Raw genomic sequence first — 12,961 nt, forward strand, 5'->3', positions numbered from 1 at the left:
AAAGAAAAGGAATAATTGTTCCTGATTCTAAGACACATGGCTGGACACCTTGGGGGAATAAATGACTAAACATATCATCTCTATCTCATCTGGCCAGTGACAAATGAGCCTAATGATTCTTACTAGACACTGAGCTAAAGAACTCTAGATATGGGGCTTCCCTGGTGGCGCAGTGATTGAAAATCTGCCTGCTAATGCAGGGGACACGGGTTCGAGCCCTGGTCTGGGAAAATCCCACATGCCGCAGAGCAACTAGGCCCGTGAGCCACAACTACTGAGCCTGCGCGTCTGGAGCCTGTGCTCCGCAACAAGAGAGGCCGCGATAGTGAGGGGCCTGCGCACCGCAATGAAGAGTGGCCCCCGCTTGCCACAGCTAGGGAGAGCCCTCGCGTGGAAACGAAGACCCAACACAGACAAAAATAAATAAATTCATTAATTTAAAAAAAAGGAAAAAAAAAAAGAACTCTAGATATGAGAACAATGACTGATTTCCATGCACCCTTTGAAGAGGAACTGTTTTCCTCATTTTGCAACCTCAAGTTCCTGGGACGGATGTGCACATTTTAACTCATACCTTCACCCAGGTGTCTTGGATACCTGTTCTCCTTTATGTGGTCATCCACCTCATCTAAAATCAATGACAGATCTCTCAATTGTGAGACCACTGGTCCTCATTTTTCAAAAAAATGTATATACTGAGCTCACTTATTAGCTTTATCTTTCACCGAGTTTCCAGAAGACTTTAAAAAACAAGAGTGCAGTGAGGTCCATTTTTTACTATCCATGCAGGATCTAGAGCAGTTCATTTATGAGTCAGTTTCTTCATGTGAAATGAATAAACCATTTCCAGAATGCAAGGATCCCTTCATTCATTCGACATCAGTTTGACGAGCCCCTGCAAAGCTCTGTATTTTGCTGGCCGGAGATATGGGGGTAAACAAGGGAGATGTCTTTTCTCTCCTCATGGGGGTTAGTTAGAGAGAAACACTGTGTCCCAAGACCTCTCCCAGCTTTGGTGACTTCCTAGGCTCACAAGTTCTGGTACATAGCCAAGAAGTGACATGCAAGGTGAAGGAGGAGTTAAATTTAACTTGAAAGTGACAAGCTTGCAGGATTGAAGACAACAGAATGGCCCAGGGCAAACCAAGGTAATCAAAGTATCAGAGAAGGCCATTCTCAAAAAGTCTACAAACAATAAATGCTGGAGAGGGTGTGGAGAGAAGAGAACCCTCCTGCACTGTTGGTGGGAATGTAAACTGGTACAGCCACTATGGAGAACAGTATGGAGGTTCCTTAAAAAACTAAAACTACCATATGACTCAGCAGTCCCACTCCTGGGCATATATTTGGAGAAAACCATAATTCAAAAAGATACATGCACCCCAGTGTTCACAGCAGCACTACTTACAATAACCAAGACATGGAAGCAACCTAAATGTCTATCAACAGAGGAATGGATAAAGAAGATGTGGAACACATATACAGTGGAATATTCCTCAGCATAAAAAAGAATGAAATAATGCCATTTGCAGCAACATGGATGGACCTAGAGATAGTCATACTAAGTGAAGTAAGTCAGACAGAGAAAGACAAATATTATATGTGGAATCTTAAAAAAATGATACAAATGAACTTATTTACAAAACAGAAACAGACTCACAGATTTCAAAAACAAACTTATGGTTACCAAAGGGGAAAGGTGGTGGGGGGAGGGATAAATTAGGAGTTTGGGATTAACATATACACACTACTATGTATAAAATAGATAACCAACAAGGACCTACTCTACAGCATAGGGAAATCTACTCAGTATTCTGTAATAATCTATATGGGAAAGAATCTAAAAAAGGATGACTATATGTGTATGTATAACGGAATGACTTTGCTGTACACCTGAAACTAACAAAACACTGTGAATCAACTATACTCAAATATAAAATAAAAATTCAATTTAAAAAATTTACATAGAAAAAAAAGTATTTCTGTACATAAATGCAGTCTCTCCACCAGAGAAACACCTCCTTTCTCTGACTACCTACCGTTAATAAAAAGCATTCTTTTTACCCTAAAAAAAAAAAAAAAGTATCAGATGTGGTGTTCCAAGGACAATGGTGCTTCAAGGGCAAAGCATGACGCTGTCTGAAAAAGTTTCAGCGTTACACCCCCTACCGGACTCTTAATCGCCCTCCCCACCATGTTGCGATGGTTGTGAAATTCCTGAGCCCACCTGGGTGTCGCCCACCTGGGCAACAGGACCTGTCCCAAATACGGAAAGGCATCTGGTCTGTCCCACTCCCACCCTATAGAAGGAAGCTATATGTGCCTCGACCAATCAGTAAACGAAATTTTCACCTCGGACCATTCCTTTGTTTTCTGGCTATAAAAACTGATCGAGGGCCTCCCTGGTGGCGCAAGTGGTTGAGAGTCCGCCTGCCGATGCAGGGGATACGGGTTCGTGCCCCGGTCTGGGAGGATCCCATATGCCGCGGAGCGGCTGGGCCCGTGAGCCATGGCCGCTGAGCCTGCGCGTCCGGAGCCTGCGCGTCCGGAGCCTGTGCTCCGCAACGGGGGAGGCCACAACAGTGAGAGGCCCGCATACCGCAAAAAAAAAAAAAAAAAAAAAAAAAAAAAAAACTGATCGATAGCACATGTCCGGGCTCGACTCTCCCAGACTACTGGGAAGGCCGCCCGCTGTTCTGGTAGCAACACTTCCCTCTAATAAATTCTGTCTTCTTTACATTCTGCCTTGTGTCTGGACATTCTTTTCCAACCCGCTTTGGACCACGACATCAGAGAAGGACTGTGAGCTTCTCTGTGCTTCTGGTACATGTTTTGTAAAAAGGTAAAGACAAAATTGTTATGAGGGTTAAAAGACAAAGGAGAAAATGCATATTAAGCAACCATCTCTGTGCCAAAGAAGTGTTCTATACATGTTACCTATTCTCTGTGCTATTCTTCTTGTTTTTCTCTTGTGAACTTAAGGCTCTTTTCCCACCTGTCCTCAGCACCCTCCTCCTGCGTTACCTGGGAAACATCTATTCTCAGTCAATCAGCATCCAAGCAAACATCACCAAGCACCAGGACTGTTCCCTCTTAGGTTCCCCAAGCAAGTTCTATTATACACATCACTATAGTTAAAACACTTGTTACAGAGAAACCGAAACGGGGGCCACAGTTCAAACACATCCCTACACCAAAACACATGCAGTCTTGTAACCCAAAGGAAAAACCGATTTCCCCAAAATGCCGATTCTGCTTCTTAAACAAACTTAAGATTTCTCCAAGTCAGCATGAACTTGCAACTTCCCAGCTAACTGGCTGTGCACAAGTGAGCTGATGCCATGGGAAGGAAGGTATAGTTCTAGGGACCACTCACAGCAGAAAAAAAAAAAGGCCTTTCTCATCCAGGCTTTGTAACCTGAGCTGTAGCTGCTGGGAACTGAGCTTCTTGACCACGTTCAGTTTTAAAGTCTCCCTGTTTGTCCACAGTTTGTGTCTCGCTCAGTAAAACATTTGAATCAGCAAAGCACTCAGCATTTTCTTTTGAAACATTGGATTGTAGCTTGGGTTTTCAAAAGAAGCCAGAGTAGAAAGAATGACACCCTGCTATTGACTTAAAGAACAGGTGAAGATCCAACTTACACGAACTTCTGGAGTTTACAGACAGGCTGAGCCAGCGTCCTGCAGAGAATCGCCAGGGAGGCCTCGTCGAACTGACAGTTGTCCAAATCTAACATCTGGAAGTCCTCGCTGGCAGTAAATGCTGAGCAGAGATCCCGCCAGAGGGAGAGCTTCTCAATGGTACTACAGGAAGACAAACACCGTGATTCTCCAGTGGCTCAATTCAACTAGTTCCTTAAAAAACTAAGAACAGAGCCAGCATGTGATCCAGCAATCCCACTCCTGGGCATATATCTGGAGAAAACCATGGTTCAAAAGGACACAGGCACCCCAGTGTTCATTACAGCAATGTTTACAATAGCCAGGACGTGGAAGCAACCTAGATGTCCATTGACAGATGAACAGATAAAGAAGATGTGGTCCAGGGACTTCCGTGGTGGCCCAGTGGGGAAGAACCTGCACCTCCAATGCAGGGTGCTCAGGTGCAATCCCTGGTCGAGGAACTAGATCCCACATGCATGCCGCAACTAAGAGTTTGATGCTGCAACTAAGACTCCACATGCCGCAAATAAGAAGCCCACAGGCCGCAATTAAAGATCCTGCATGCCGCAACTAAACATGCCACAATGAAGATTCCACATGCCACAACTAAGACCTGGCACAGCCTAAATAAATAAATAAATAAATAAATAAATTTTTAAAAAGCTGTTCATATTTTTAAAAAAAGGATGTGGTCCATATATACAATGGAATATTACTCAGCCATAAAAAATAATGAAATAATACCATTTGCAGCCACATGGATGGACCTAGAGATGATCATACTGAGTGAAGTAAGTCAAAGAAAGACAAATATCATATGATATCACTTATATGCAGAATCTTTAAAAAAAATGATACAAATGAACTTATTACAAAACAGAAACAGAAAAAAAACAAACAGACTCAACAGGCTTAGAAAACAAACTTATGGTCACCAAAAGGGAAAGGTAGGGAGGGGATAAAGTAGGAGTTTGGGACTGACATATACACGCTACTATATGTAAAATAGATAACAAATAAGGACCTACTGCATAGCACAGGGAATTCTGCTCAATATTCTGTAATAACCTAAATGGGAAAAGAATTTGAAAAAGAATAGATACATGTATATGTATAACTGAATCACTTTGTTGTACACCTGAAACTAACACCATTGTTAATCAACTATACTCCAATACAAAATAAAATTTTCTAAAAAAAAGAATGCAGGGCTTCCCTGGTGGTGCAGTGGTTGAGAGTCCACCTGCTGATGCAGGGGACACGGGTTCGTGCCCCGGTCCGGGAAGATCCCACATGCCGCGGAGCGGCTGGGCCCGTGAGCCATGGCCGCTGAGCCTGTGCATCCGGAGCCTGTGCTCCACAACGGGAGAGGCCACAGCAGTGGGAGGCCCGCGTACCGCAAAAAAATAAAAATTAAAATAATAAAATAATAAAATTTAAAAAAGAATGCAGGTAAAAAACCCAAAACAAGACATTTTCAACACAGGAGAACACCATTCCCAGAGGCTGACAGACAGTCAAGCCTGAACAGGGAGAGGAGCTGTCAGGTGCACTGAGTCAACACGCATGGTGGTCAAAGAAGAGAGCCGTGAGGCCAGGGCGACCAGGATCAAGCCCCATCTGAAACACTTGTGGGTTATGTGACGCTGGGCAAGCGTTCAACCTTATTCTGCCTCTGTTTCCTCCTCTTTGGGGTGACAACACTCAATTGTTACGTGGACAAGGGTTGATATTTGGTGATCCGTCAGCAAACAAGGAACTGTGTCCAAAAACATGACTGTACAGGTAGATGTAAAATAAATAAGTCGCAGGGATGTAAAGACCACAGTTAATAACACCAAATTGCAAATTTGAAAGCTTCTAAGAGAGTAGATCTCTCTCTCTTGCTGTTCTGCATGACTTTTTTTCAGTTTGTTGAACTACAATCAGTTTACAATATGATATTGATGTCAGGTGTACAACATAGTGCTTTGATTTTTTATAGGTTACACGCTATACTAAGTTAGGATGAAATATTGACTTATTCCCTGCATTGTAGATTACATCCGTGTGACTTATTTCATAACAGCTAATTCATACCTCTTTGTCCCTTTTACCTATACTGTCCCTCCCCCTCTCCCTCCTCCTCTCCCCTGTGGGAACTGTTTGTTCTCTGTATCTATACTGTTTCTGTTTTCTTATGTTTGCTCATTTGTTTTGTCTTGAATCGATTCCACATGTAAGTGAAAAGGTACAGCATTTGTCTTTCTCTCTCTGACTTATTTCACTAAGCTTAATACCCTCCAGATCCATCCATGTTATCACAAATGACAAGATTTCATTCTTTTTTATGGCTGAGTAATATTCCATATATCTGACAATACCTATATATATCACATCTTGTTATCCAGTCATCTGTTGATGGACACTTAGGTTCCTTCCATAACTTGGCTATTATAAACAAGGCTGCTATGAACATTGGGGTGTACATAAAAGTCCTCATCACTGGAAAAAAAAATCTGTAACTATGTATGGTGACAGATGTTAACTAGACTTACTATGGTGCTCATTCCACAGTATATACAAATATTGAGAATTAGGTAGTACACCTGAAACTAATATAATGTTGTATGTTAATTATACTTTTTGTCTCTTTGGCCATGCCATGCAGCATGTGGGATCTTCGTTCGCTGACCAGGGATCAAACCCATGCCCTTGCAGTGGAAGCGTGGAGTCTTAACCACTGGACCGCCAGGGAATTATACTTTAATTAAAAAAAAAAGACCATGAAAGGGGGTATGTATTTGAGAGCTGAGCCTGATGGAAGAATACAGGCTAAAATCAGCAAAGAGAAAAGACACATGGGCAAAATCCAGAGGAAACTAGGCATACGCTTCCGAGCGTCCCTTCCCAGTGGATTCACCAGGATATGCTAAAATGCTATGGGAAGGGGAAAAAAGAAGCATAGTCCTGGCAACAATAAAAACTGCTTACCTTTCAACTTGACATTGGCCCTATGAAGACATTGACCCCTGATTATACAGACAAATACTTAAGAAACACAGTTCATGGCCACACAGCTAGCAAATGGCAGTACAAAAACTCAAATCAATGTCTTTCTGACTGCAAAAGCCATGTTTTTAAGTACAAAAATACAATGATTTATGAAATACCTGTTGGGGTTGGAGCAAGCTAATATAAATATGGTGTGTGTGTAGGTTACAGGGAGAGAATTAATAGATGGACTCACTTTGAGACGGATCCAGATTCATCTGAAAAGACATTTTCTATACACAGGTGAAATTTCTGCAAACTTTGGCAATGTTTCAGACAGAATGCAGATACTGTCAATTCTTCAATGGTACCAATATAAATGTCAATTTCTTTGAAGAAATTCATCACTTGGATTACAAGTTCTTGGTCCTGGGTCTCAAACAAACAATTGAACAATTCCTGGAAACTCACCACGGTCTTATTGGGGTCACATTGACTTAAAGTTTCAAGGCTTTGAGTTATTTCCTGCTTTATGTCTGTGGACAGTGGGAAACCAAAAGATGTCTCCAGCATGTTTGTTATTTTTTCCGTTGAAAATGCAAACAGGAATATCCCCATCCAGGATAAATGGGAGTAGGCTTCGTTCATGGCTGCCGTGACAAACTGTGTCACGTTTCCAATGACCGGGTGAGGCTGGTCCTTGGGTCGTTTGAACAGGTAGAACAGGGCGGCACAAAATTCTTGGATACACGTATGGATGAAGGTCACGCAGTTACCGCTCCTTTGAAGAAGTCTCATGTCCACCCACATCAAGGTGTCGGATTCAGACACCCCATTCCTCCTGAGATCCCCAGGGCAAAACAGAAACGTGCGAGTCCACATTCCCTCTGCAGCCAAGGTACACAGGCTTTGTAGTCGGGTTCTGTTCTGCTTAGGTGGACAATTCCCACTTGCTGCCTTGAATACGTTTGTCAGGAAGGACACATACAAACAAGTGACGCTTTCGGACTCAAGCTCCAGGTCTTCTCCTCTCTCCAGCTGCCACTTCAAGCAAGTACAAACTAACCAGCAAACAAACGGACTTTTGCACAAGACAGACAGCGGTCTCTTCTCTCTCACAAAACTGAAGGCTCTGGAGGATTTGTTCTTCTCACGGAAGTAATGGGAGAAATACAGCTTCGTCTGGCGTTCAGAGAATCCCGGGAGAAATATGCATTTTGTCTGACACAACAAGAAATAATTTTTTTTCATACCCATCTTTCCTAGGGCGATAAGCAGAGAGGATTCTGGGAGCATCTGTTTGTGCAGCAAACTGCTCAGGACAATCTGCGTTGGCCGTTGCTTCTCCCAGTCACTGCACAGGTCAGCGTCAAGCGTCAAGTCAAATTTCAGTTCCTCCAGGCCATCCAGGATGAACAGGATTCTCTCTGGCTGGGAGAAAATGTCTTCGATGGGCTCTGAAGACTCAGGCCAGTCCCTGGAGATGAGCTCCACTAGGCTCGTGTCTGTAATACTGTTCATTTCACTGCCTTTGAGGAAGAAGACAAATGAGAACCTGTCCCTCCACAGGTTTCCCTCCGCCCACTCCAGCATCGCTTTTCTCAAAAGGGTTGTTTTTCCAACTCCCTCAGGACCTTGCAAGACCACAGTGGGTGAGGGATTTCCAGGCTTGTCTGCAGTAAGGTAGACAGCATTCAGTTGTTCATATTCATTCTTTGTGGTTTCTTTGTAGAAATCCTCAGGAACTTGAAGGCAGGTCTCCTTTTCCCATATGACTCGGAATTTTTTCTTCATGTGGTTTCTATATGGGTTTAGCTTATCTGAGTTAACAGGGACAGAAATACAAGACAATTAAAAAATACACTCCAGGGCTTCCCTGGTGGCACAGTGGTTAAGAATCCACCTGCCGTTGCAGGGGACATGGGTTCAATCCCTGGTCCGGGAAGATCCCACATGCCGCACAGCAACTAAGCCCATGCGCCACAGCAACTAAGCCCATGCGCCACAACTACTGAGCCCGCGTGCCACAACTACTGAAGCCCACGCGCCTAGAGCCCGTGCTCCACAACAAGAGAAGCCACCGCAATGAGAAGCCCGCGCACCGCAATGAAGAGTAGCCCTCGCTCGCCGCCAACTAGAGAAAAGCCCGCACACAGTAACGAAGACCCAACACAGCCAAAAGTAAAATAAATTTAAAAAATAAAATAAAATAAACATATGTACGTATGCAAATACTTGGCCATGAAAATAAACAGTAACTCAAAGCCCTTATTAAAAAAAAATACACTCCATCCTTGGGACTCAGAATGACCCCTACAGATTTACTCAAACATGCAAAGACTGATGTATATGTCCACATGGGACCAGGCTCCTGAACTCAGTTTTGTTAATACCAAAATCTATCTGAATTCATGTCCATGGCAACACCTGATCAAGACTGGAAGCCCATCTCAGAGCTACGGGCTACACAAAGTGTGAAGACTTGGGGTTACATTTCAAACTAGAAGACGGGTACTAGCTCCCCAGTCAAGAACTCATAAGCACTACTATTTACTTACTGAGGGCCACCCAGGAATCGGGGCTGAGAAAGTTGTCACTGGTACTTCCTCTTCCATCTCTTCAACAACCCATTAAGATTCATTCTATGCCCACTTTACAGAAAAGTGTTGAGAGTGTATGTTACTTGGCTAATTTGGTTAATGAACAGATATCAGGGTCAGGTATTTATCTCAGTTGTCTGACCTGAAATCATAAGGTCTAGACTATTTCTGTTAAGACCATGCTGACTGCAAGTTAATTTCAGAAATGCACCCTTGAACCTTCACTCTTTCAACCTGCCCTTATTATGTACCTTCCATGTTCAAGGTTATGCACTAGGGGAGATAAACAAATTACAAATATAGACAAGGACCATACCCCGCATTGAAGAAATATGAACTACAGTAGGTGAGGCCTTTCTGCATGTCTCCTGAGCAAAGGGCGTTGCTAGTTTTGTTTAAGTATGTGTGACTAGGAAAAGAGCCTTGGAAATTAGGGAGCCTTTCTCTCTCCGGGACAGAGGAAGATTTGTTTATAAAAATGGGTGGGGCTTCCCTGGTGGCGCAGTGGTTGAGAGTCCGCCTGCCGATGCAGGGGACACGGGTTCGTGCCCCGGTCCGGGAAGATCCCACATGCCGCAGAGTGGCTGGGCCCGTGAGCCATGGCCTGCGCGTCTGGAGCCTGTGCTCCGCAACGGGAGAGGCCACAACAGTGAGAGGCCCGCGTACAGCACAAAAAGAAAAAAAAAAGGGTGATTTCAGGGAGGGGGAGGGATAAATTAGGAGTTTGGGCTTAACATATACACACTGCTATGTATAAAATAAATATCCAGCAAGGACCTACTGTATAGTACTGGAAACTATACTCAATATTTTGTAATAACCTATAAGAGAAAAGAATACAAAAAAGAATATATATATGTGTATGTATATATATATGTGAATGACTGAATCACTTTGCTGTACACTTGAAACTAACACATTATAAATCAAGTATACTTCAATTAAAAAAATCATAATAAAGCCATGAGAGAGAGAGAATCTTGAGAGCAGAAATATAAAATATAGAGAAATGCCAGGAGAGCTTCTATGGTCATGAACTCCAGTTTGAGGTGAAACACTCAAAAATAACTCAGAACATATATAAAGAGAAAAAAATTTAATGGGTGATTTGTCTCATATTTTGTCACTTTTTTTTTTTTTTTGCGGTATGCGGGCCTCTCACTGTTGTGGCCTCCCCCGTGGCGGAGCACAGGCTCCGGACGCGCAGGCTCCGGACGCGCAGGCTCAGCGGCCATGGCTCACGGGCCCAGCCGCTCCGCGGCATATGGGATCCTCCCAGACCGGGGCACGAACCCGTATCCCCCGCATCGGCAGGCGGACTCTCAACCACTTGCGCCACCAGGGAGGCCCTGTCACTTTTTATTTGCCAGGATTTACAACTCAACTGATCTTATTTTCTCAGGGGAGACAAAACGGTGCATCCACCCAGAGGAGGACGTCAAGCAATCAATGAGCCAGAAGTAACGGGTTTGGGTCAGCTCTGTCCCTTTTGGAAAAGTCATCTAACATGAGGAGACACCGTTTGACCTGCATGTTTTTCACTTGTAAACCTCAGAGTCGTGGTAAGAATGAAAAGACATTTATGCATAAAAAGCTCCTCCTATAGCACCAGGGGCACATGTTCTCTAACTATTGCCTCATCTTAGGACTCTGCCCAGTCTCTTGTGCAGGTCTGGTCAAAAGGATGTGACCTACATGGGGAAGGAATCTAAAAAAGAGGGGATATGTGTATATATTACTGATTCACTTTGCTGTACAGCAGAAACTAACACAACATTGTAAATCAACTATGCTCCAATAAAAAAATGTTTGCATAAGTTTTTTTAAAAAGGATGGGCAACAACCATAATGGAATTCCATCTCAGCAGTCCTGGTTGTGCAGACACTAAGTCCCAGGTCATCTCCTGGAATAGCATTGACTCAGCTTGGAACAGAAAAATGGGGAGCAGACACTTAGATGAACCATTTGTCTCAGGACACTACTCATCCACAGTCCATCACTGGCCCATGAATGACCAGAGTTGGCTTGCATTCTTCTACTATTTCCAAGCGTCCTACTGACCTATACACATTCTCAACTGATGGAGGCATGGCCACTAACACAATAACAATGTGACCTTCATTATTAAAGCTCCCAGTAAACCAACCTTCCCCCAAGGGTCCCTGCGCTGCATCCCTTTCATGACACTTACGTCTGATCTCGTCTCGAGCCTTCGTCCAGAGATCTCCCCGGTTGATCAGTAGAAAGAGGCTCAGGGTCACATCCCATGCCAGTTTTCCTGGGTAATGCTTGCTCAACAGCTTTGATAGATTTTCTCGTGAAGCCTTCTTTAGCTCGGTCCATGGGATTGGCTTGAGTTTGAATTTCAGAGGTTCTTGCTTGAGCAGCTCCTTAAATTTCCAGAACTCTTCCTTTTTGAGCTCCTCCAGGTACCACAACAAACCAAAGTCAGAAAAAAAAGATTCAGCCATCTCGTCACAGGATTGTGGAGCTTGGACTTCTCCAATGGGGTGCAGCGGGGGGAGGATCCTCAAAAACAAGGACTAAGTGATACCTGGGGAAGAATGATGTCATTATGGAGTTAAATCTCAGCAGTGTAAAGGGGCTTCAAATGATGGATATCATGCATTTCTTGTTTAAAACCTATCTTCCCAGCTTCACTTGGGGAAGGTACCCCATCCTTTCTCAACATTCCAAAATCACGTATGTGAATTCAGTGCTAGCAACTAAAAATGTGGTTTATACTAAATCAAATGTCAGGGAGCATTCTAACTACCTAAAATCATAATAAAGCTTTGAGGTTATCAGTGTGGCCAGCAAGGAAAAATTAGGGTATTTCTGACCTTGTGTCCCTACTGTGATTGCAGGCACTTCTGAGAAGAATTGACTACTGACCTTGTGTTCTCATGGGACAGTCTATCTAAAGTTCAAAAGCCCATGTTATACTGAACATTCCTTGAAGGAAAACAGTTTCTGGTCTAGCTTGACTAACTTTTGAAGATTTAAAAAAAAAAAAGAAATCAAAAGCCTAAAGATATGTCTTTGGTACATGAAAGTTTTTATGAATCCCTGAAAGATGGAAAGCAGAGAGCTGTGCCTGGAAAAATAAATTCAAAATTTCAAAATGAGGGCAGGAAAAGACAAATCCAAGAGCACACCAGCTTACATACTGTGGTCCTAGACAGAGAGAAGGAACTCTGAACAGCCATCTCAACGATGGGTCACGGAAGTACGTTTCAAAGAGCATGGCCAACTCAGCACTCAGTGCAAAGAGAAGTGATGGAAAATGTTAATAGTTCCAGAAATTCCGACATCCATCTCATTGACGTTCCAAACAAACAAAAACAAAAAAACCCAGAGGGAATAGAGGGAAGGAAATAATTCATGGAAGAAAGCTTTCCAGATTTGAAGAAAAGACTTGCATCTTCAGAATAAAAGACCTTGCCGAGTGTTAAGGAAAATGAAAGATAAAAGATCACGTGATATTTAACTTTCATAATTTCAAAAATAAGGAAAGTCCTGAGTCTAGAGGAGTACTGTCCAATATAATGTGAGCCATGTTTGTAATTTTAAATTTTTGAGCAACCACATTAAAGAATTTAAGCAAACAGGGGAAATTCATTTTAATATTATATTATTTAACTTAGTCTATCTAAAACACCAATTCAACATGTAAACAATATTTTTTTTTAAAAATCAATGAAATATTTTATTTTTAATATTG

General features: G+C 42.9%; 1 protein-coding gene across 1 annotated transcript in view; it reads right to left on the reverse strand.

Moving 5' to 3' along the window:
• Positions 1–11,708, reverse strand: part of NLRP9 (NLR family pyrin domain containing 9) — a 28,351-nt gene extending 16,643 nt beyond the window's left edge. The window contains exons 1-3 of the mRNA XM_060085400.1: positions 11,429–11,708; positions 6,893–8,456; positions 3,649–3,804 (exon numbers count right to left, since the gene is read on the reverse strand). Of these exons, the coding sequence (XP_059941383.1) occupies positions 3,649–3,804; positions 6,893–8,456; positions 11,429–11,708 (2,000 nt within the window). The remainder of the gene's footprint in view (positions 1–3,648; positions 3,805–6,892; positions 8,457–11,428) is intronic.
• Positions 11,709–12,961: the final 1,253 nt, after the last annotated feature.

Source organism: Mesoplodon densirostris, chromosome 19 (genome assembly GCF_025265405.1).
Source record: "Mesoplodon densirostris isolate mMesDen1 chromosome 19, mMesDen1 primary haplotype, whole genome shotgun sequence".
Lineage (NCBI taxonomy): Eukaryota > Metazoa > Chordata > Mammalia > Artiodactyla > Ziphiidae > Mesoplodon > Mesoplodon densirostris.